The sequence below is a fragment of the Esox lucius genome, chromosome 22 (genome assembly GCF_011004845.1).
Source record: "Esox lucius isolate fEsoLuc1 chromosome 22, fEsoLuc1.pri, whole genome shotgun sequence".
Taxonomy (NCBI): domain Eukaryota; kingdom Metazoa; phylum Chordata; class Actinopteri; order Esociformes; family Esocidae; genus Esox; species Esox lucius.
Genome location: NC_047590.1, coordinates 13,031,386 through 13,055,804, shown reverse-complemented (window position 1 = coordinate 13,055,804; position 24,419 = coordinate 13,031,386). Strand labels below are relative to the sequence as shown.

General features: G+C 44.4%; 2 protein-coding genes across 10 annotated transcripts; one reads left to right on the top strand and one right to left on the bottom strand.

Moving 5' to 3' along the window:
- Positions 1 to 1,217: 1,217 nt before the first annotated feature.
- LOC105019775 (SON DNA and RNA binding protein) lies at positions 1,218 to 15,202 on the top strand. Of its 9 annotated transcripts, XR_828672.3 has the most exons (14): positions 1,218 to 1,371; positions 2,148 to 2,212; positions 2,333 to 2,497; positions 2,718 to 4,313; positions 4,445 to 4,833; positions 5,715 to 5,849; positions 6,471 to 6,782; positions 7,707 to 7,817; positions 7,903 to 8,019; positions 11,425 to 11,572; positions 12,854 to 12,919; positions 13,154 to 13,269; positions 13,399 to 13,838; positions 14,705 to 15,202. XR_828672.3 is itself a non-coding variant. In XM_010886179.3 (13 exons), the coding sequence occupies exons 1-13, from the start codon at positions 1,289 to 1,291 to the stop codon at positions 13,585 to 13,587; spliced, it is 3,492 nt and encodes a 1,163-aa protein (XP_010884481.2). In that variant the 5' UTR covers positions 1,218 to 1,288; the 3' UTR covers positions 13,588 to 14,215. The 9 variants fall into 9 exon arrangements, 7 of the variants coding, with proteins under 7 accessions (XP_010884481.2, XP_010884483.2, XP_010884486.2 ...); XM_010886179.3 differs by lacking the exon at positions 14,705 to 15,202 and having other exon boundaries at positions 13,399 to 14,215; XM_010886181.3 differs by lacking the exons at positions 12,854 to 12,919; positions 13,154 to 13,269; positions 13,399 to 13,838; positions 14,705 to 15,202 and adding exons at positions 8,692 to 8,834; positions 10,667 to 10,757 and having other exon boundaries at positions 11,425 to 11,527.
- Positions 15,203 to 17,730: 2,528 nt separating this feature from the next.
- LOC105019776 (DNA replication fork stabilization factor DONSON) lies at positions 17,731 to 23,352 on the bottom strand. Its single transcript, XM_010886187.4, has 8 exons — positions 22,743 to 23,352; positions 21,877 to 21,966; positions 21,326 to 21,526; positions 20,087 to 20,265; positions 19,813 to 19,991; positions 19,277 to 19,680; positions 18,895 to 19,095; positions 17,731 to 18,758 (listed from the first exon to the last, which is right to left on the bottom strand). Exons 1-8 carry the CDS (start codon positions 23,172 to 23,174, stop codon positions 18,621 to 18,623), a joined length of 1,824 nt encoding a protein of 607 aa, XP_010884489.2. The 5' UTR covers positions 23,175 to 23,352; the 3' UTR covers positions 17,731 to 18,620.
- Between the last annotated feature and the right edge of the window lie 1,067 nt (positions 23,353 to 24,419).

Genomic DNA, 24,419 nt, shown 5'->3' with positions numbered 1-24,419 from the left:
GATCCTCTGAAGATAAAATACATGCATGATTTTTGTATTGAGTCTTGGTAAATATTCTCCACCCTCTAAATAATTAAAAGCATTATACTTGTTGTTTCTCTTGTGTTAATACTCTTTGAATACCAATATGGTAAATACGGTTTGAATACCTGTTTGAATACCAGTAAATAATGTTTGAGTACCTGTTTGAATACCAATACTGTAAATACTGTTACCAGTACTGTAAATGAACACCAACAGAAACTGGAAAAGTGATTTACATATGCAAATGTGGTGTTCTAGCTAAATTGTTTTAGTTTAAACTGTTTTTTGAACATGTGAACGTTTTTTTGTGTCTCTCTCAAACTGTTCAAGAGTTTTTAAGCTATAAGCTTAATATTTCTGGCGTTTTTACTTTATTTAGACATTTGATGAGACAAAGAAGACAACTTACGTGCTTATAACACCAGACCATGGAGACATGCTTATACAAGACCATTAGAGACGTGCTTATAACACCAGACCAGGGAGACGTGCTTATACAACAAGACCATTAGAGACGTGCTTATAACACCAGAACATGGAGACATGCGTTTGTAACCAATCTTATTGTTGCTACATCTGAGATTCACAAATGTCCTTAAACACAAAGTATTTTTAGGGTTAATTGTACTTATTATTTTACATAAACATAATCAGTGATTTCTTCGCATAAATAAGGTGGACAGGAAGTTTCTGTCGGGCAATAGACAGTGTGGGAGAAAGGCAGCTGCCTGCACGGGTTTTCGTGAGCCTACTGGATGAGGTTCATAAACACATACCTTCTATAATAATGTAGCCCACTAGATACCAAATACGTAATGTTTTATAATTCTGCAGTCTTTCAGCCCTGCAAACCAAACCCAACATATACCTTCTACGAATTAGTATGTTGATACCCGTTACGCACATTTCTTGACTTAAAACCTTCTCCATTCCAAAATACAGCTTCCCTCACGCAACCTACGCAAATAATTCCTGATGTTTATGTGAGTCTTCAGACCAATTCAGTCCCTCTTCCCAATTAAAATGCAGTGGGAGCTCATTTAAATACTGTCAGTTCGAAAAGTATAAAGTTACATAAAATTTTTTGTCAAACAATCTATGTCGGAGGTCTGAACATCGTGCTGATACCATGAATACGTTCATAGTGTGGAGCGGGCGGAATTAAGTGATTATCAAAACGTTACGTTTTGATGAACGCGCTCTGGCAGTGGTCTGCTGCTCTGATGTGACGCATGCGTTAAACAAACGCCGGATTCCGAAAGACATGGCGGCGAACATTGAGCAGATTTTTCGTGATTTCGTAGTAAATAAGATAAAAGAAATAGAAGATGAGAGTCAAGATATCAGGTAAAGATGTTTTGATACAGCCACACTGGGATGATAGTTTTTGGGGGGCAAATTGATTAGTGTATATTTTTCTGTGCTGGCCTACTAGCTAGTTAGCTATGGTAACGCATTAATTACAGTACACTAGCTTGTAATATTCAGTAAAGGTAACGTTATACTAGCAATCAAGCTTGCGGGTAACTGCTGGCTTTGCGGGTGCATTGTAGTTAGATGGAGAATAATATCCTAATCTCACTGGTATCCTAATCAAGGTTTTGTTTAGTGTGTATATGTGAGCAAACGAGGTAGCTAGCGTGGCTGGTTTGATCCCATACGCAATGCGCTAAACGTAGGCAGTTTAATGTACCAGGCCGCGGTCTTTTTGTAGTACTTCACCAAACGTTGACTGTCGTTGCCTTGGCAGAAGAAACAATGTTACACAGTCCGAATCAAAACACAATATTGTTGTTAGGTGTGTAAAATACACACACATCGCTAACATAAAATACTTCAAAAACAAATCCAGATTACGATATGTCTAGGTCGATGTTAGCTACATATCACGTTCTAACGTAATTTTAATTTGAGATTAAATGACACGTTTGGCCAGCTACTGTAACTACCTGCTCTTTGTGTTTTGTTGAGTAGACCACGTTATACTTAAATACGTAACGTGTAGACCAATATGTAACGTTGTTAGCAACCAGAACCCGTAGTGTTGGTAAGGAAGTTAAGTGATACAACTGTAAGTTCAAAAACGTGTCCTCTTATCTGTCTCCTTTGTCTTCTCTCTTAAGCCCGACAGATGAAGGCAATCCTAATGGTAAAACAGCAGAAGTCGATGGAATCACTGACACACAAGGTCTGTAACACAAGACATTTAACTTTATCTGTACAGATTCTCCAGTTGAGAAAATAAATAGACAGTTGTGTCTATGAAATATGACAAAGGTGTAACACAATATTTTTTATTATTTTGCAGACAAAGATGGTGTAGTTGACAAGGATGAGGGAGATGCTCCACACAAGAAGCACAAGAAGCACAAAAAGCACAAAAAACACAAAAGTAAAAAGAAGAAACAGAAGGAAGATAAAGAGAACGGCTCAGAATCAGCAGCAGACTCCGATGGAGAAAAGGCAAAAACTGGTAAGTTATCTTATGTTAATCCTATGTATATAGATACTCCGCCATCACGATTGTGAATGTATTTCATTTTGTTATTAATCACCATACCACTTCTTGGTGTATTGTTAACACGCAAAGTGAGTTCCACAACTGTCATAAAATGTCTGTCTGTTTGGCCAGAGGATCTGTGAAATGTACAATGTTGTAATTAATGGTCAAAATATTGTTGTGAATTCCACAGGGGAAGAGGATGATGGGAGATCCAAACGGCATAAACGACATTCTGGGAAAAAGAAGAAAAAGAAGCGTAAGAAGGACTGCGACAAATCTGACAGCTCATCTGGGTCAGACTCGGAATCTGAGTCAAAGCCTCAGTCTGGGAACAAGGAAAGCAAACCTCGGGATTTGCCTGATATAATCCCCAAACTAGGGGAGAAACATACAGAAAAGTCCTCCCGAAGTTCCCGGTCTCGTTTAGGCAAGCGCAAATCGAGGTCCAAATCCCGTAACAGGAGAGAGAGATCCAGGTCTGGTAGAAGAGGTGGCGCACGTTCCCGATCACGGCAACGCAGGTCCAGGTCACGCTCTAGAAAGTCTAGGTCCAGGTCACGCTCTAGAAAGTCTAGGTCTAGGTCTGGCAAGAGAGGCAGGAGAACACGGTCAAGGTCCCTTGTTATCTTAAAGAAAGACAGACGGTCTACTTCAAGATCCAGAAAGCAATCAAGATCTAGGACGAGGACTCCCTCTCCCTCCGAGAACAACAACTCCAAATCCAGGTCTGCCTCAAGGGAAGCTCCATTAGCTGAGAATAATCTGTCTGCATCCCTGGCTAAAGATGATGTTACTGAGTCTGTTGTGAAAGAAGAAAACCTCATGGTTCCAATAGATAATTCAGCCCTAGTGTCCAAAACAAGCATTGATGGTGTCTTAAATATCACCTCTGGAGGTGGTTGGAAGCCAATACCGTTTGTGGTCAACAGCAAGAAGGAAGAGCCACCTATTTCCTCCCAGCCTGTAGAATCTTTAATGTCTAAAGAGTGCCAGACTTCTCTGGAGATATCTTCTGTTGAGCCCAAAAATTCCTCCACTGACCACCAGCCAGCATTAGCCTCTGAGCCTAACCCCAGCGCCCAGCCAACTGTTGAATCGGATGGACCTGTTACTTCTGAAACCTTGTGTGGCTCAGAAGATTTGCTGCCCCCTAAAAAGGATACCGATGAACTGGAGAAGGTGGCACCTCAGGGTGCAGATGGAGATCTGCTGACCTCACCACAACCTAAAACTCAGCATATGTCTGGAGAGGCAGAGACAAAGGAAGGACAGTCTTTGAAGTCCAGGTCTCCTTCAAAGAGGAAAAAGTCAAGGTCTAAGTCTCCCGGTCAGAAGAAACGCTATGATGCAAAGTCCTCCAGAAAGAGGAGGTCCAGATCCAATTCTGCGGGAAAGAGGAAGAAATCACGCTCTTCGTCAAGGAGCCGAAAGAAGAAGTCCAAATCCAGGACACCGTCACGGAGAAGGCGGTCTCGCTCCAAGTCGGGAGCAAGGAAGAAGAAATCCCGGTCTAGATCGAGAACGCGGACCAAGCGCTCAAAATCTCGGTCACCAAAAAGGAAACGGTCCAAATCACGGTCTCCTGCTCGGAGGTCAAAGCGGACGAGGTCACGCTCTGGTTCTCGGCGGAGGGGGAGGGGTGGATTCGGCGCCCACCAGCTGAGCCAGAGGGACCGCTGGAAGCGTGAGCCAAGCCACTCCCCAGTCCTCATCCTCCGTAAGAAGAGGTCTCCGGCACGCACCAACCGCGACACCAGCAAAAGCCCGCCACGACTGACAGAGCTGGGTAAGCATGTCAAAACACTTTCGGAATGATCATTGTATTTCAGTTAGATAACTTTTTTCAACAAAAATACAGGTATGCCGTAAGCACAAAGCCTCAATTAATGTTTGACATCATCTTATCCTTCTTCACAGACAAAGACCAGTTACTAGAGATTGCTAAGGCTAATGCCGCTGCCATGTGTGCAAAGGCGGGGATGCCCATCCCAGAGAGTCTACGACCCAAAGCCACCTTCCAGTTGCCTTTACCCAACCCCAACATGTCCTTCCCCATGAACATGCCCATGAACATGCCAATGAGCATGACCATGAACGCAGCAATGGCTAGCATGACCGCCGCCACCATGACCGCCGCCCTGGCTAGTATGGGATCTATGGCGTCCTTGCACCAGATGGCCCCGCTCCCCAGCATTACCAACAAGCCCCCGCCGGGCCCTCCTCAGCCCAACACCGCCACCATCGAGGATGTCAAGAGGAAGGTGGCCAAGCAGGCCAACAGCATCAGCATCAAGGAGTTCACCGATGTAAGTACTCTGCTGTGTATATTAGGGGTGTAACGGTACACAAAACGGATCAGTATGATTTCGGTACATTAGAAAAAGACATGCCAAACATAACATCTCTTTTAATTTATTGTAAAATTATAAATTTTGTCCACTGTAGTTAAAGCTGCAGTAGGTAGGATTTCTTCAGTAAAAAAAACTATTACAGCATTTTGCAGTTACCAGTCAGAAAGCGGTACTGCACCAATGCTCGATAGAGAATGAAGTTCCAAATAAAAATATAGAATTACCTGTTCCAAAGAAAACACTAGCTTGATGTTATTGTTAGCCTTGCTAAACGTTAGCCTAGGGTTCCTGGCTCTAAAGATTATGAATTGACATTTCACTGGCACTGAACTGTCTGTGTTGCTAAACAACTCTTGGAGGGCCTCATTAGTTTACACAACATGTTTATTGGGGACAAAACTTAAGTTTTTGTACTGAACAAATCCTACCTAGTGCAGCTTTAACTGGAAAGATGCAATTTTTCAAAACTGGAGGCCTGAAAGTTATGGGAGGGTCCTTCAAGCTCTGGCCTGTCGTTTGTGTTCGCCGTATTTATTTACGAGGCTACATTACATGTGCTAGGCTATTTCAGATGCTAAGTTACGGCTCCAAGATCCGCCTCTTGGCGGAAACTGTGTTTAGAATGTTAGCTCCACACCCAAAAAAGTAATGGGTGTGGTTAAAACTAGACTATTAATTTGGATCACAATCGAACAGTACAGTATGGATACGTGTATTGTTACACTCCTAGTGGATATGAATGAATATAATCTGGCAGTACTCATCACAATCAGGTGGTTCTTTAACATGTATGTCAACATGGAACCCATGACTTTGTGTCCCCTGTGTTTCTGTAGAAGTGTAAGAAGATTGTGGAGAAGGGGGGGGAGCTTGCAATCGCAGAGCCCCGCATGTCTGATGACGAAGACGATGGCAAACCGTTTGGACGAGCCGCCCTCAGGGAGGTCAAGGGCATCTCCTTCAGCCTCAATGTAAGGACATGTTGCACCGAATGAACGTACAGGATGACTTTCACTAACGGACACTCTTGCTAATAGCCAATGTATTGAAGAAGTTTGCGCTGATAGTTTTTAGTCTAGGAACAAACATTTTATTGTGTCTTTTAAATACCGTGTGGTGTGTAGGACTGAAGAGATGTGTATAACTAGGTGAATGGTTGAAGTGAACTGTGTTGTGACATCTGCTCTCTGTTTTTGCCCTGGACTGATTTTGAAATGAGCTTGTTCCTATATGTTGTCACTATTTTACCACATACCATACTGTTCCTGTTGGCCCAATGTGGGCAGATGGGCAAATAAGACAGCAAGTCTCCTTGGGCCCAGTACCAAACCAGGTAGATTTACACTTTCCCACAAACTATCCTTTAAAAGGCCTCAATCATGAGGAAGTGCGCAAGAGATAAATCCACCGGATTGAGACTGGGCCAGTAATTGCTGTTATAACCAGCAAAGGAATTCCTCTTCAACCATTCGGCTTGTTGAAACACACCTCTTTTTGTTTTTATTTCTTTCTCCTTATTTTTTTTTTAACAGTAACCCCCGCCCCCCTCCCCCTTCCCTACACCTGTGCTGCCCCTCCCCCTCCTCTCTCAGAACGCATCAGTGCGTCCATCACCCGCGTTGGCGGTTCGGAGCGAGGCGGCGTTTGCCAAAGAGTTCCCTGTGTCGTCCGGCTCCCAGCACAGGAAGAAAGAGGGCGATGTGGGAGGGGCTTATGGAGAGTGGGTGACCGTCGACAAGAAAGCGGAGAAGGCAAAAGGGCCGTCACCGACGGCCAAGGCCTCAGCAACTGCTGCCAAGGATGCGTCGCCAGGGGATGCGCCTTTGACGGCCGTACCCACGGCAACGGAGGAGCCGGCGATCGCCAAGGAGAGCGATAGTGTATTTCCGGAGCCTCCGCTACAGGTGGGACATGGGAGAGAAGGAGAAGAGAGGGAGGGCGGAGAGGGGGAGGATAAAGTAACTCTAGGAGGTGGAGGGAGGGAGGAGACATTAGAGAAGTTGTGAAAGAGGGAGAAACAATTGAATGAATTGACATTTCTAACTTGGAAAATATATCTTACGTCTTTCAAAGCCAGTGTTTGATTATATACGCTGGTGTGGATCACTGGTTGCTGAAATGGCGAGCTCACTGCAGATTCCTGTTGGGTTATACTTTGAGACCAGGGTTCTCTGACAATAGTTATGAAGATGAATTTGCGAGGAAGGGTGTCTTACCCCAAAAAAGATTAGGGGACCCATGTTTAGTGTACATGTACTGCTCATCTGACCCTATTGCAGCCAGCAATTACTATGTTTTGCTGGAATAATGTGGCCATTGTCTTTTTAACTGAATCTCAGAACAATGCTAATGATATAGAAGCTTTAGACCAGCAGGCAATGATAAGTAGGCTTATAATTGAGTTATTAGTGATTGGACTGAATCAGTCATCAATCATCAAATGGGTGGATCAATGAGAAATTGGGTGATGTCACCTGCTGTTTGTGTGCAGTTTGTGTTTATTTTGTATTTGATGATTCAACTGTCATTAAACAAAGCTGGCTGAAATTTTGCAGGTTCATTGCGTTTAATTTTTTTTGGCCACAACTGTACTATTGCTTACATGTATAGAAATAGTTTCCTAGAAAACTTCACCTAGGTTTCATGGAATACGGAAACATTGTTTCATTGTCTGGTGAAATTAATTTTCCTTCTCATCAGTTTGTTTCACTGGTGTGTGTGTGTATATGCAAATTCATTGCGCGGGCTTGCGAGTGACTGAGTGTGTGTTCTTTTGTGTGCGTGAGTGCGAGTGTGTGTGGCGCTGACTCTTGTGTCTCCCCCTCTAGCCCGTGGACATCACCCAGGCGGTCGGGGAGAGAATGAAGGCCCAGAAGCGCCTGGCTGAAAACCCGTACGACGTCAGTGCCATCTGCATGCTCAGCCGTGCTCAGGAACAGGTGAACGATCACAACTATTGCTGTGGCCTGCTGTACACACACACACACACACACACACTAATCAACCATTCCCCATTATTGTCAGGTGGATGCGTGGGCCCAATCCAACACCATCCCTGGACTGTTCACTGGTTCTACCGGGGCTACGGTGCTCAGCTCAGAGGAGCTGTCCAACAGCGGACCGCAGGCCTGGATCAAAAAGGTACCGCGTCCCCTCCCATCCAGCTTCTTGCCCGCTCCACAAACCCACCTCCCATCATCCACACACCGGTGCCCTACAGGTGTCTGCATTGCCTCTGCCGCTGGTGTACCCACTTCACAAACCGTCCAGTCCGAACCACCCACACACCGGTCTCACCACAGTTTCTGTAGCCAAAAGTCCACCCCCCCCCCCACACACACACACACACACACACAAAAGAGACTGGGCCGAAATGGGGCAGCTCCTCAATGGAGTCCAGGTCTGAGCCCCTCCCAGAACGTGTCGATCACGGGTACCATGGCAACCCTCGCCGGCGCTGACGTACGCAGCTTTTTCCTCCTCGTTTGCCGGCGTGCGTGTTTCTGAGGCGAGCGTGAGCATCCGTTGTCCGTCCTGTTCGCGTGCGTGCGTGCGAGCGCGCGCATGTGTGTCCGTCATGAACTGACGTTCGACGAGGCCTCTTGTTTACGTTGACGCTGCAACAGTGTCAACGTGATGCGCCCAGCCTTTGTTCTCTATCTCCAATCTGACAACCAGACAGATGTCCTTATCTAACCTTCCCCTGCAAACACACACACACACACACAATCTCCAATTTGATTTTGTGTGAAGTGGGTACACCATGTTAAGTGCGGCAGTGCAGATTCCTTACATGTAACATTCTTACCAAAGCAGGTGCAAATGCAGTACGGCCACCCGGCCACTAGGGGTGCTCTGGCCTGTCCGCTAAGTAGAGTCCCCCTCGGAGTCGGAATAGGGACTCGGAGAGTGAAAGAGGGAGGGAGGGGAGGAAGGAAGGAAGAGGAGAGCTGGAAGTAAGTCATGCGGACCCCAGACCCCTGCCCCCCCTCCCCCCTTCTCTAACACCCCAGGGCAGGGCAGAGATTCTGGCTCCATTTTAGTCTAAAGATGCTTCCTCACCTCAGAATTGCATTGATTGGAGACTATTGGAAAGGCAGAACCACTATTCTGATCAGTGAGCTGTACACATGAGGGCTTAATGCCTGCCAGTTGATTGAGGTTGACAGTCGAACAAGTGTTTGTTCAGCTGACTTCCTCATAAACATCCAGTCTTTTCATTTGTGTTTTAATTTCAAAATGTTATGACTTGGGGAAAAATCTTTTATATTTTCTGTCATTTGTTTAGCTCAGCATCCTTTGGTACTTGAATTTCTCGGTCTGAATGTGTAAGCATTAGGTAATAATTTAATTAATATAAGACTTTATAGTATGGAAATACCTTAAAAATCCAGAAAAATCTAGCAAATTTTGATTTACAGCACAGCTTGGCTGGCCATGTTTTGGAGGACACATCCTGATCTTCAACTCTCCTGAGCCTGTTGGGCGTTGTTGCATTAAGACAAGGTAGTAACTACAAATTGGATACCATGAAATTGGGGAAACATATCTTTTTTTTAAGACGACATAAGGACAGGAAGTCACTTTAGACTATTTTGGTAGTTTGAAAAGTAGATAAATATAGTAATTTGTGTCCGCAAAGCTGGGTCTCCCGATCATGCCCCCCACCCACACACACACAACCACACAATGTCAGTGGGTCCTGAGACAGTAGTAGTCTTGTCAGTGGACCCTCCTGCACTCTCCTACATCCCTCTGTAGTGGCTTGTGTGAAGGGCTGTTTGAAGCCAATGTGTGTAGCTTTATTCCAAGCCACCCTGAGCTAAATTAGACATCCGCAGGAATCTCCCCCCACCCACTCGCTCTCTCCTGTCAGGTTACTCGGTTGTATCATTTAGCTGTACAAAGGGATGAACCTGCTGAGGTCAGTCTTTTTTCTTTTTACACAAAACCAATTTCACATTTGGTACGGGTCACAGATATATGGGCATATGTCATAAATATGCTATTTTCACGTTCCGATGAGTCGGCCTTGATCATGCTAACGTCACTAACATCAGTCGGCTAGCAATTAGCTTGGAGCACACTAGTGTTTTCTCTGCTGTCTGGGGTGTATTCATTCCACCCAGTCCCAATGCAAAGCGTTTCTTGAACGGAACAAAACTGGGAGGGACTTACCTGAATTTGTCCTGGAGAAACGCTTGTCAGTTGCGACAAGGACCTTTTGCAACATATTTGACAGAATGAATACTCCCTCGGACTGTGATGTTTGTGGTGGTTTGAACCAGACAAGGGGAATTCTGTTTACTCGGTGGGTTCAGGGGGTCTATTGTTGGACCAATCAGTGGTCTCCATATCTAGCCCAGGCTGTGCAGGGTTTTGGTCCACCCTAGCACCGCATCAGATAGGTTAGTGCTCGGCTGTAACAAAAACCTGCCAGTCCGTAATTGGAGACCACTGGTTGAGGGATATCTCTGCTCTGAGGGCACTAGATGAGGGACCTGTCCGGGCCCTTTCTTTAGCCCTGTACTGGGGGAGGCTGCCAGGCTGAAGTTGCTCATAGGCACAGATCTGGGGTCAGCTTCCTGGTATCACATCCTAACTCCAAACTGATCTTGGACCCGTGTCTATGGGCAACTCTGCTCCCCACTCATTGGGGCAGAAAGAGGAAGGGGGGGGTCGGTAAGAGGGGGTCGGGTCTGGAGCGGGGCAGAGGGAGAGAGAGGTGTGGGTTCACAGGGACGACCTGTGAACTTTCACCCCTCTGTGTATTGGACACTCGTTTCAGGGTCAGTCCTTGTAGCTGTCCTTGTTGCCATGGCCACTGTCAGGCCCCCTGTCATTTCCTGTGTGGCGCTGGGCCGGTGATGAGGGGCTAGGTATGTACACCACCCGGTTCCCTTTACACCCACTGTAACCAGCCTGTGACTGTGTGACTGACGGAATGCTTGTGTGAGAGAAAGGAATACCCATCAAGTTTCAGAGGCCTCTGACTAACCCCGGGCCTCGTAGAATGTGTAATGGAACGATTCTCACCAGATTATTCTTTTGATTTCATCTGTATGCTTTCTTCAGAAATGTTATCTCACAAACGTACACATTTCACTACACTCAAACGCAGACACCACAGACAGTTCATTCCAGTGTTTTTCATGTAGGGGTCAGCTTTCCACAAGCGGTTAAACGTAGACCTACAGAAACACACAGTGAGCCAGGAAAAGACATAGATACATGGACCCACACATACAGTTGTCCAGAAGGCAGTCTGTTATCTTGTTGGTCTGACAGTGGTGTGATTGGTTGAGAGAATGAGTGGATTTACTGTTCTGTGATCAGATGTTGATAGAGTGGGAACTAATTGTCTACTCTCCCTTCTGTGCCTCTCCCTCCCCTGTTCCTTCTTTCTCTTTTCCATTTTACTTCTGTTTATCTACATGTCTTCCTCCCCTCCTGCCCTCCACTTTGTTTTATTCCTGTTATTCTTCCATCTTTCCCTCCTATTCTCTGTCCCCCCCACCATCTTTCTGTTCCTGTCTCTCTCTGTAGGACCAATTCCTCCGAGCTGCTCCAGTGTCAGGAGGCGTAGGAGAGTTCCTTATGAGGAAGATGGGCTGGAGGTTGGGGGAGGGGCTAGGGCGACACCGTGAGGGCACAGTCGAGCCAATCATTATTGATTTCAAGACCGACCGCAAAGGTGATGTTCAGTGCAAATTATCAGGCCGTACAAACTTGAATAACTGTTTTAATGGATTGCTTTTTTTTTTTTACAATGGGGACTCAAGGGTGTAGAGGGCTCTGAATAAAGTCACTCCCTCTCGGGTTTTCCTGGCACAGAATATGGAAAAGTTGGTTTCCCAACCATTGCTTGTCCACACTCTACCAGATGCCCCTCTGATGAACTTTGTGTAATATCTGGCTACACACTTGAAAAAGTGATACAATTATTATAGTGTTAATGCACGCTACATGTCCTCCCTAAAAGCAACCAAAATACAAGCAGAATATTTATTCTTAACAACATTTTATCTTTACTTAGAAAATAAATGAAATCACTCATCAGCTACTGTCATCTGTTTTCGTTGTTATGCTTTCCTGTTCATTTGACTTGCATAAAAAACGGAACAGCTGTATATATTACAGCCTTGTTGCGTTGTTTTTTCTCCATCCTTGCTTTGACACCACGTTGTTTATCTTAGCCTCTCAACTCCCTTAAGCATTACTTGGCTGTGCTGCTGGCACTGATCCAGCGTCTACACGTTCATTTATTTATATTATTAATAAATATATTAATTGTGCATTTTTTCTGTGTATAGTGCGCATATAATGTTTTGTTGACGGTACAAACCCTAATCTGATTATTTTCCCCAGATGTCTTTGTTTTCTCACAAACTCTCTTTTAAAAGATCTGTAATAATAGGCTACTAGAAGTAATCTGAAACATAAACAAATATTTTGATATGCTTGGGTGTAAAAGAACTAGGATCCACTTGTTTTCCGTCATTACTCATCTCCTCAATGTCAGGGCTGGTGTGGTCCTGTATGCAAGATTGCCAGATTTTATTGACAGTAAACTGCAAAATCCCCAGCAGCTTCCACAAAAATCAACCTGCCCATGCTCATTAAAAATTGCCCAATTGGGGAGGAAACCTTGCCTTGCCTCTGCCAACTCTTTGCGTCGGCTTGTGGTTGAGGTAGAGGGCCGGCGAGTGCATTCCTTCTGGCGTATAAGGATTCTGTTGTATATGTCCTGGTTGAACACGCAGCAAAAGATCCTGAGCAACAATTGATGTGCTGAATGTATATCTCAACATCGACTGTCCCGAGTCCACTAGAAGTTGCAGCTATGAAGCAGGGTCTTACATTCATGAATTCATGAACCGTTCATTGAATTTGTATGGCTTTAAATTGACCTATACATTTCCTCAAAGCTCATAGTCCACTGATGTTATTGTGTGTGTATGTAATCTGAATGTAGGTCTAGTGGCTGAGGGAGAGAAGACTCAAAAGTCTGGCGGTCTTGTGGTGATGAAGGATCTACTGGGTGAGTAGAACAGACACACTTTAACCGAGTTCAGTCGCAGTCACTGTCCGTTTGTTGTTCATTACTGCAAACATTGGCTAAGACAGGCAATGCAAAAGTTAACTTGTCCACTGTCAACTCATCCACGGTTACTGGCGGTTACAGAGTGGCTGCCCAGAGATTATAAAAATTATAGACAGATCTGCTCCCACAACCAACTACAAAATGGTTTGGTTGAACATCTGCTTGCTCCAGGTAAACACCCTGTGTCTGCTCTGATGGAGATGTGTAACAAGAAGAAGTGGATTCCTCCCGAGTTTATCATGGTGAACCACAGCGGCCCAGATCACCGCAAAAACTTCCTTTTCAAGGTGTGTGTGACAAATCTTTTGAGTTTGGCACATTATCACCTTAAGACGATACTCTAATTCTGTCCTCTTCCTCCCCTCAAATCCCGGCACCTTCCCTTGTCAAAATCTTTGCGTCGTCCCTCTCCCCAGGTGGTGGTGAACGGTCAAGACTACCAGCCTGCGTCTGCCAGTCCTAACAAGAAGCATGCCAAAGCCATGGCTGCCACGGTGGCTCTACAGGCCATGGGCGAGGTGGCCGGAGAATCTGGGCTTTATACGGGGCCGGTGTTCACCGCCGCCACCACCGGACCCCTGTTCTCCTCTGCCTCCAACGTGTAACACAACACCACCACCACCCCCCCCCCCCAGGAATGACCCGAGACACTCACCCTTCTGGCTGACGTCGGCGTGGAATTAGACTTTGCACCCCGGGGGAAAGAGGATTTGAATGTCAATTCTATGAAGACTTTATCCGGTCTTTGGGCCCAGGCACCACCGCTACGGCCCAGAACGGTCATCTTAGCTGCCTGACGGTCAACTCTAGGAGATGTAGCTCAAAATGCTACATCTGTTTGCCCAGAAGATTACTGGTATTTTAACTGTTATTTTTTTACCCTACTTCTGAATCTTTCTTATGTGTTGAAGCTCAAATGACATTGATAGTGTTAATGGTTTTGGGCAGTTTGAAGCTCAGCCATCCCTCTCATGACCAAACTGTATATCATCAAATGTTTCTCTTTTGACTAACAATTTTTTAAAAAGCTGTCTATAAAGCAATTCACTCTAGGTATTCTGTCTAATTTTGGACAGGTAACTTTACCGCTGTCTGTAGAGCTTTCAAAGTAATTTTCTTTGTGGCTAGCTTTACAGGGCCTGTGTAAAAACAATTGTAAAGTTTTAGCTGAAAGCAAATTGTGCTAAAGGAATGTGTTTTACCTTATTAATTATACAATCATTATTCAATAATTTTACCATGTTTGAGGTCAGTTTTCTTTATTAGACAAAGTATAACATTTATTTTCCAAACACACGCATATGTTTATCGTACTGTTTTCGAACGGTGCATTTCAGTGTTTGAATACTGTCACCACACCCTTGTCATTCCAGCACTCACTATTTCCTAGAATGGTGGCTGATATTAATAGGGACACTATTAATAGACACTCAAGACCCCAGATCTCCTCTGATGTATGATCCCACATTCCAAAACATAACCCACAAAGCATACAACTGATGGAGCAGTTCAGATCACCGTCAAGCCAAATGCATAGTGATTGTAGGTCTGAGCAAATAATGTATCAATTTCTTCCAACTCACATAGAAACACAAATGTATTTATTAGCACTGAATGAATCAACCAGTGGGTCTAATTGATTTGCTACAGAGAGACTCAGTAGACCGTGTATGAATCAGTGTACGCTTAAAAGAAAATGAGAACTCTATTTTGGACCTCCAGGACTGTAATCAAATGACCCAAACCTTGGGTTCACCCCGTCCTTGGTCTGGGTCTAGGATGGGATCTTTTTGAGAACGAGGAGAGGGAAGAAGATCAGAGCCGTAACGAGCAGAACCCCGGCAATGATCCCGATGAGCACCAGTGGAAGAGTCTTCGCCCACTCAGTCCACGCTGCCAACACGTCTTCTGAATCCTCTGGGGAGGAAGAGGAGCATGGAATGGGGAGGAGAGTTCAGGGACAAAACATTGGTCACAGACATTCTTCCCACATTCATCTTAAGTAGGCTACCACTACTTACTGTACATTGGGTCCGGTGATTACAGCTCAGTTGTCCCACCATCAATTTATAGTAAGTGAAAAGTCATATTACGCATTGGGAAAATGGCTTTCAAATGTTGCACCAGTAAAGACTATAACAAAAATGAAAAACACTGACAAACCCTGTTAGGGCTCCCAGTCCATCCAAGGAGCACAAATAAAACTCAATATGTAGCTAAGTGCTTAGCAGTCAGCTGGTGTACCTAGAAAACGGGAGAATAACTGGGTCCCCTTTGAACAGCGTGAGTAAGTGTATGGTCAGGCTCTGTGTGAGTCTGCAAGAGTGAGTAAGTGTGTATGATCTGGCTCTGTGTGAGTCTGTAAGAGTGAGTTATTGTGTATGGCCAAGCTCTGTGTGAGTCTGTAATAGTGAGTAAGGGTGTATGATCTGGCTCTGTGTGAGTCTGTAAGAGTGAGTTATTGTGTATGGCCAAGCTCTGTGTGAGTCTGTAATAGTGAGTAAGGGTGTATGATCTGGCTCTGTGAGTCTGTAAGAGTGAGTAAGTGTGTATGGTCTGGCTCTGTGTGAGTCTGGAAGAGTGAGTAAGGGTGTATGATCTGGCTCTGTGAGTGTAAGAGTGAGTAAGTGTGTATGGTCTGGCTCTGTGTGAGTCCGTAATAGTGAGTAAGGGTGTATGATCTGGCTCTGTGAGTGTAAGAGTGAGTAAGCGTGTATGGTCTGGCTCTGTGTCAGTCTGTAAGAGTGAGTTATTGTGTATGGTCAAGCTCTGGGTGAGTTTGTAAGAGTGAGTAAGCGAGTTCAAGAAAGCAAAAAAAAAAACAATAAGGATCAGTAAAGCTCTAAAATGGTACTCTCATAATGGCTGTTGGTCTACACAGCACAGAATGCAGCTCTGAATTGAAAAACGGTTTCCGTAGATTTGCAGATGACAGACACTCACCCTGAAACTTGAGAGACACTGTGGATATGGTCTTGCCCTGCCAGATACACTTGTATGTGGCAGCATCACTCAACACAGATGTTACTATTGTTATAGAGAAATCTCCCTCTCTTATTCTCTCTACTGGGGGCCACTCTACCAAGGCGGATGAATCCAAGTTTGTTGTGAATATCACTTCCTCTTCTCTGTTGTTCTCACTGGTATCACCAATGATTTTCCCCAACTCCACAGAGAATATCACCTGTCCCATTGCCTGCCAAAGGATTGAGCCCATTTCGTCATACTCCTGGCTCAGATACGAGGAGAAGTCACAGGGCAGGGTGACGTTTTTCCCGAGCATTACATTCAATTCGTATACAGGGGAGACGGTTGTCACAAACACTGGGGTTTCATGGGTGGAGGTTGAAAGTTTGAGAGGGATGAAGGATGGAAAAAGGTTTGAGGGAGAGACAGGCGACAGATATGAAAGATGATTACTCAGAACGAAAGGCAAACAAGATAGGTAAAACACTCAAATATATATTATGGAACACATTATTTATGTGCCCACAGCCTTTGCTTTTGATGGTAACAATAAAAATAGGTAAGAACTAATAACACGATATGCCTATGGATTACAGAAAACACATTGATTCGTTTTAAGTGATTAATAGTAAGACCTGAAGTAACTCACCTGCTTGGACTGAGGTTAAAATCGCCAAGAAGCCCAAAACAATCATCTTGCAAGAGGTAATCTAGAGAATAACAGATTGGTGGCAGAATTCCAATGGAAGATAAAGTAACAAAGCAAATAATAGGTTGCTGAAACTATCTTTCTGAATTAATCTAGAAATAAAGTATTACAACCGCCTGGTTAACATGTTCGGAATGTAACTCCTACCCATACCAAATCAATATACGATTTGTCTGTTCCAGGTTAGGTGGACTTCGCTAATATCACGATCCTAAAGGGACGTCCAGCAGATCGTTTCCACAATCAGTGTTGGCAGCATAACGAGTAATCTGGCCGAAGAGCAGCGATTATGTGGACTTAATTAATACCACGCATTTATAATTTGGAACTTGAAATCCGGCATTAAAAAAAAAGTGCGTTTCGTGAAGTAGGAGTCGCACATACTTGTATCTCAACTAAGTAGATATTTTTCCAGGTACTGACACGTTGAATTGGCACGTATAGACGCTCTTACCGAATAAGTTGTTGAGGCGAAACAGGTCTGCGCACTAATATACGTCTGGCACTGGTGAGGGTATATCTTATCTGTAAAATGCTCTTTTTAAACGTGAGGTGCAGACGTCTCTGTGTCAGGACTGGAATTACATTACGAGCTGGTGACTTTCAAATTACTATTAGGCAATCCTTATAGGGCATAGCTGGTTAACCGGGGTTGTAGGAACAAGCGCATCTCAGGTATTTAGGGTGCGCCCAGCTGGAACACACACGAGACCTTGGCCCATAGATCGACATGTGATAGTAGACTTGGCTCTGCTTAACTTACGGATAGTTATGAAATACTGTACATTGAAATTACCCAGTCTTCCATCCTCGATCAATCTCATTCATTCATACATCCTACAAGTAATGTAACCAATTTGTATCTGTATTGAAAAAGAGTGAAAATCCTGGGATAAATTGTCCCTTACCTTTCCCACTGTTCTAGTTCATCTTCACATTTCTCATGGAACATCATGCAATTTTGCAGATCATAGCTTTGCTTAGGGTAATTTTGGAACATTGAGAATTCAAGCAGAGGTGTTAAGAAGAGACATGTCTGTTTCTGGCATAGAGGAGTATAGAGAACCATGCAATCTTTCCAGGATCAATTTATTTATTGTCCAGAATATTGCACTCTGCCTACACAGCCCAGGTAGCCTGCTGTTAAAAGGACATGAAACTATCTGAAGGCAAGTCCGTACCCCAATTGGTTTGCAATACACTGCTAAAGATCAAATTTACTGTAATTTCTAATTATTTTTCATAATTGAGGGAGTGTCTGGAAATTCCATATTGCATTGCTAAACATTAACGGTATATCCATCTTAAAACAATATTTTAACTTAATGTATAATGCAAATGAATGGGAAAATAAAATACAATACTAAAGTAAAATATCAGAAGGAATATAGACCACTTCCTATAAAACACACATTACTAGATCAGTCAGTAAGAATTTAAACCTTGTCACATGTCAGCATGAGATTTGGGTTGGATTTCTTCCACTGGTTATACCCTCTCAGATCTCCACAAGTGCATAGGGGTCAATCTGGGTTTGGGCCTCCCAAAAAGTAAAGCATTAAGGAATAATTATTAACAATCATACATTCATTTAATCTATTAAAATGCCAAAACTACAAACATCACCATAAAAATGATAAACATTCTGTTGAAATAAAACTTTTTAAAACATAAATAAAAGTGTTTTAAAACAACATGGTAGGGCAGTGTCTAAAACTACCCACACTAGGCTGCTCTAGCCAAATCCATCTCATTACAGCCAAAACAGGAATTGTTAGTCAACAAGAGCTCCATTCCTAATCAGCCTTTGTTTTACAGTGCAGGGGCCAGTCAGGGAATAATCCCTGAATTTCTGAAGAGACTTGAGAGACATGATGAGGGGCGGTGTAGAATCAGTCAGGTCTAACCAGGCAGACTGAGGGTCCTTAGGCCGTCCCAAATGGCGAGATATTCCCCTGGTTTTCAGGACTTCCACGTGTAGGAGTAGTTGTTCATATGGAGCTGTCGGAGGGCAGACTTGCCCAGGGTAGAGGGCACCTGGAGCTGCTGGACAGTGCTGGGATGAAGACCACACCCACCCAGATCTGCAGCCAGCTCAGCCTAAGACGGAGGAGAAGGGCGATACAGACCAATCAGGACAAAGGATATTCAGGTCTTTTACAATGAGACTCACTTTAATGGTCAGAAATGAAACGAGGGGCTGGCGCCAGTCCGTTACTGTAGTGGTGTGACCGACCTGTTCCGTGGCAGTGTGTGTGTTGAGGACCGCGGAGGGTTCATGTGTGTATAGCACCGTGCTGAAGCCTCCTCTCTGAGCGGGCCGGAGCAGGCGGGTCAGCGCGTGGAGAGAGTGAGGCATTATGGGTCCCGTCACCTCCAGACTGCACACGTCCTGGAACCCAGTGCGCACCTGCGTCTTGACTTTCACACTGCGTGCCTGAGACGCAGAGACCAGCGCGGAATGAGGCCCCTTTGCTTTTCAAATAGGCTTTGTTATGTCACAAAAACTGTAAAGGAGTGTATATTTCTCTTTTTATTTGGTAATTTGTTTTGGTTCATGTGGGGGGGGTTTGCTTTTGAAGTAAAGCTTCAAAGATGTGTGTGTGTGTGTTCCTCACCTTGAGCGAGTGTAGCGTAGCCCCTTTGAAGGCCGTTGGGGCCAGTAGGGTTGGAGGCAGGCCGGCCTGAGATCCAGCCCCGGCCACCAGGCTCTTGCAGTTGATGAGGAAGTTGATGAGAGTGAAGGTGTGTGTTCCCGAGACGCACACTACGGACTCTGGCTTGTGGTCTAAACACACCGAGCTACGCTCTTTGTGCAGTTGAATGGAGATGTTGTCTGGTTTCTTGATCTTATCCTGCACACCCATCTCCATCAGCCAGGAGAGCCCACCATCATCATCATCATCATCTTCCTCATCACTGGCCTCAGAATCGCTCTCCTCTTTTCTGGCCGATTTGTCGTTTCCCGACAATCCTTGGTCCTTGCTCTTGCGTTCCAGTAACGGGAGTGTATACTCAATACCTACACCGACAGATTTTGACGAAAAGGGTTTCAACATTTAGAACAGCCATATCGCTTTATATGCATGTTTTTCGAACCAACTTGACATCACCCATAAACTGGATGGCTGTTGATGTTTTATGTCCATCTCACCGTCAGCCTTCATGGCCTCCCGGAGACCCCTGGTGGTGGGACTAAGTAGCGCAGTGATGCTGCTGTTGCCAGCCAACCCTGAGGCTCGGAACAGGGCAGTGAACTGGTAGGAACACACATAGAAATACGGACACAGCCTGGCCTTCAATAGGCTGTAGAGGGAGGACAGACTCCCTGACCTGGGGGGGGGGGAAATCGCAGGTTCAGTTTAAAGACTCCAAGCAACTGAAAAACCCACCGTCACAGCTCGCTCCTCCCCCTGACGCCCCCTCACCATTCTCTCATAAGGCTCTGTTGCAGAGCCATGTCCTGGGCCCAGGGGACGTTCTGGCCAGTGAAGCTCCTCTCCGCGCCTATCCGGGGGAACAGTGAGAGCCAGGATATGGACGGGTGCTGCCAGTACTGCAGACACTGCTGGAACCCACACCTCAGCTCAGGACACAGCCGAGGGTCCTGGAGGAATCACACAAAAGGGGCCATGAGGGTCATCTGTGTCGTTGGTACTCCTCAGGTAGTACTGCTGTGTGTGTGTGTGGTGGGGGGGGACACACAATCTGGCCAACAAATATTAAGACATGTTTGTTTATTATAATACAGGAGCAGTGGATAGGAGTTGAAAACACCACAACATTGGCCAGTTTTTGGTTCACTACCCACTGTGACAGGTATATTAAAAATTCACCAGCCAATTTTTTTTAACCAGCCAATTACACCATAAAACCCAAACAGAGAAGAGTACATTACACGCTTTCTGAGGGAATAAATGTATTCCAATTAACAAGTAACATGGGACATTACAGACAGTTTTCCAACATTTCCAGCTCACCAGCTTGATTCTGATTACATACTGTAGCAATCTGAATTCGCTAGTCGATGTGTTTTAAACTTAAACAGTTTAAAACAAGCATATACACAAGCAATATAATGAAACCCTCACATTATATGATTTCTGGTTTCCACTGATTTCACACAGGTCTAAACAATCTTCCAACACACTACTCTGGTAGGCTACACGCACATTTTGTTTGTGTCACTGCTGAGCACGATTGAAATAGGGATTTGTAATCCAGCTGTGAAACAAAATGTCAGAAAAATGGCGACAACCTCAGTAGTCTGGTATAAATCACAATTTGCATGAACTCATTTTACTTTATAGTACCTTTTCACCTCTTTAAAAGGCGAGCGACACGCCTGCACTGCCCAAAGCCTTGTGTGACCAACCGAGATTTGATGCCACCTTTGCTTTAACTCCTCATTCATTGTGAGGCTTAATTGGGCCATTCAATACATTTTGAACAAGGAAAACAATATGGACGAACATATATGAGTCACAAAACAGTGTAGAAAAGTGTTTGCAGGCTATGCCTAGGAGACTAGCTACCTTATGGCTGAATTTTTCACCACAGCTAGTAACATTACAGCCGAGCCAAACGGCAACGTGCTTGCACCTCAGACAAAATCTACGATTGTTTTCCCGTTAGCGGGGAAGATTTTGCGGCGCAGGAAACAGTACCTCTATGCTCGGTGCGATAGCCGAGTATTCTCCTCGACAGTTCTGGATGAGGCCCTGGGCCTCCTCTGTGGCTTTGGGCTGTTCAGCCCAAGAGAAGGGGAGCTGGGAGGTGAAGAGGAGCCGTGTCTTCAGGCTCCAGTCTGCGGGGTACTCCCCACACACAGGAGGCGCTGTACAGGTGGTTGTACCAGCCTGGGGGCTCTGTCACACAGGAGAACACAATGACTTAGCCCCAAAATAAAACACAATCATGATCTGTTGACCCTATTTAGAGAGGAAAGGTGCGCCGCAAAAGCAGCACATAGTAGCAGTTGAGTAAAATGGACGTGATGAGTGGGATTAGAGATGGGGTCAAACTCATTCCAGGGAGGGCCAGGTGCAGGGGTCGGAAGGCCTTCACTTCCTTTCTAAACCTGAGCTGTGACTCATCAGTGTGCAGTTTAACATATGATGTGTTCCAATGAGTGGCATTTGTGGAGGTTGAAAGTCACTAAAACCTGACCTCCATGAAATAACCTTGACTCCAATGGATTGGAAAAATATCAACTCACCTCCAATATGGGAGTTCTCCCAACTTGGAACAAGTCTGCATCTTCTTCATAGCATGGGTCATCCTCAGAGACAGATTCTGGTTTCTGCAGCTGAGAAAACAGGAAAAGAAACTAAGCGGTGGTGTGAAATGACCATAGTGTGACAGGAATTATTGGAAAACACCAGAGAACTTGCGGTTAGTCAGTGGTGACAACAAGGTGCCAGTGAGACACTGATGCCACCTTCGCTTTAAGAGTGAAATGTTCTGCCTGCCTGACACTGGACAACAGACCTATCTCCACTGACAAATCCCTCATGGATCAACTATGTGAGGCTTGAAACACCCAAAAGACTAAATTCTGTAGATGTTTGTAGTCTAGACCAACACTACTCATGTACTGTACCTGTTTGTTTTTCAACATGTTCATTTCTAAGCACTGCGGTTAATATGACCAATACTGTACGATGGTAAAAGGTTGTTCTTAGGCACAACGCAGAGGTACATAAAACACAGAACCACTATTTTCAGCCAATCAGCATTCGAACCACCAGGTTTATAATGTACACTATACTAACATTAATTATTTGGATAACTAACGTTATCTAGTTTGCTACTGTAGTTACTACTGTATACAGCCAGCCGCATCTTGTTCGTGTACTGTACAGTAAAGTAGTGGCTAGATAAAGATATCGGTGTTGGTAAGTTTGCTGAAAAAGTAATGGCTTACAGTACTGTAACTTAAAGCTAACGACCTTAGCTGACTAACTAGATAACTAGCTAACTACAGTAATGTTAGCAAACTATTATGGTTATCTCGTTGTAACAGCATGGTTGATCCCCTAACATTATGCATTAACATTATGTACTGAAGTGCCATGATCATACCACGTCTATGCTTTGTTTTTCTGCTTCGAGTAGTCGTTCACTGAATGGCAGCGCACCAACAGCGGGGACAATTTTTGTTGTAGTCGACTTCTCTCCCTCCTCCGCTCCGGCAGGCGCAGAGCCGCCCGACTTGACCGAGTCGGTGTCTTCATCGGTGTAAATAAATATTTTCTTCTTCGCCGGGGTGCAAAAGGTGTTTTCGATGCTGGCGAAAGGGTTTCTCCGCTTCACTCCACCACCAGAGAGACCCTGGCCGAACAGCGGCCCCGGGGAGAATGGCCTAACCCCAGATATAGTGGCACTCTCAATGGGCCTGGACATGGAGCCTCGTCCGCCAGAACTGACACCCTCGCTGCGGGCTCTTTTCCTCCTCATTCGGAGGATTTCAGCCGGTCTTTTGAAACTGGGTGAGTAACCGGCTTGCTGTGACATATTGTAAGGAAAATAAAATGTTTGTTCCGAAAATGTTAAAATAGTTCACTAAAGCCGATATATCACCGTGTTCTTCTCCAGTCTATTACCTTCTGAAAGAGTAGACCCTTTCAAACAAAACAAATTTCGCGCGTGACGTGCCTGTAACGTCAGTGCCCGCTTAAAATTTAAGGGAGGAGTTTTAGAGAAAAACATTTGTACCTTTGGCTCCATCCTCTGGCTGATGATACCTAACTTGATTTTTTAAATCTGCAGTTCTTCTATATCATTTATATTTTCTTCATACATTTAAGTTATATACCGTATCTATTTATGATTTATTGCATTCATGTTTTAATTAATAATATTTTCTTGATATCCTCTTCCAGCTTACCTTTTTTTTTTTTTTTTACCACAAATCAGCGACCCATCTTACTCTTTCCTCTTGTCAAAGTGATTAATAGTACATATGCTAAACTTGTCAGCGATGTCTTGGCATTTATCATCATTAGTGTTGGTGATCAATCACATTCAAAGGTGAACCGAATCCAATAAACGTGTCTGTCGATAATTCTTACAGTTTTCAGGGGTCAACGAATTTGTCAATCGATTCTTTGGACTGTCATTTGGGTGAAGAGTTTGTTGTCTTAACAGTAATCAAGGTTGGCAAATAAGCTTTTGGCTTTGAAAATCATCACACAGACAATGTCTGTCTTTGGGGAGCAAACCGGAGCAGACCAGCAATGAGCGAGCAGACATTATCTATTTGTCGTTTTCTGACTTGTCCTGCTAACAGCAAAGCTAAGATTTTCCAGGTTACCCCAAATTTAGTCTAGCCTACTTCATAGATAAAATAAACTATTGCCTTGTATCACAGTTCCCTGTGTCCGTGTTCCCCTGCCCAATATGTATTTTTGAAAAAATAAAATCTATATCAATCGCCATGGTCCAATAACAAATTATTTGTTCTTTCTTACAAATTCCGTCTGATATTGTGTTTATATTAATGACTTTACTGTTCTCAGGGCAAGCATTCAGGTTTTAAAAAGATGGTTTCATTGCGGCCTTTATTTAAAGCTAGACCTGTTGCTCATTCCACCTGCACTTAAGTCAGTCCGTAGTCAATGTAACACAGATAGCAGTCACTAGATGGCGCAATTTGCAAAGGATTCTTGTTGAAGGTCGAATACAAAAATGTTTTTCGTCCTGGATGACAATTTAAGCCCATTTGTGGATTCTTTCTTACGTAAAGTAGATTGGTTTAAC

Bases quoted from the DNA above. Each gene is read 5' to 3' on its own strand.
- LOC105019776 (XM_010886187.4), bottom strand. From the start codon at position 23,174: ATGTCACAGCAAGCCGGTTACTCACCCAGTTTCAAAAGACCGGCTGAA. The intron at 19,992-20,086 runs GTGAGGGGGCGT...CCCCCCCCCCAG, and splicing joins CAGAGCCTTATGAGAGAATG to GTCAGGGAGTCTGTCCTCCC. The intron at 19,681-19,812 runs GTGAGATGGACA...CTGTCGGTGTAG, and splicing joins GGAGGCCATGAAGGCTGACG to GTATTGAGTATACACTCCCG.
- LOC105019775 (XM_010886179.3), top strand. From the start codon at position 1,289: ATGGCGGCGAACATTGAGCAGATTTTTCGTGATTTCGTAGTAAATAAG. The intron at 4,314-4,444 runs GTAAGCATGTCA...CCTTCTTCACAG, and splicing joins GCCACGACTGACAGAGCTGG to ACAAAGACCAGTTACTAGAG. The intron at 11,573-12,853 runs GTGATGTTCAGT...ATCTGAATGTAG, and splicing joins TTTCAAGACCGACCGCAAAG to GTCTAGTGGCTGAGGGAGAG.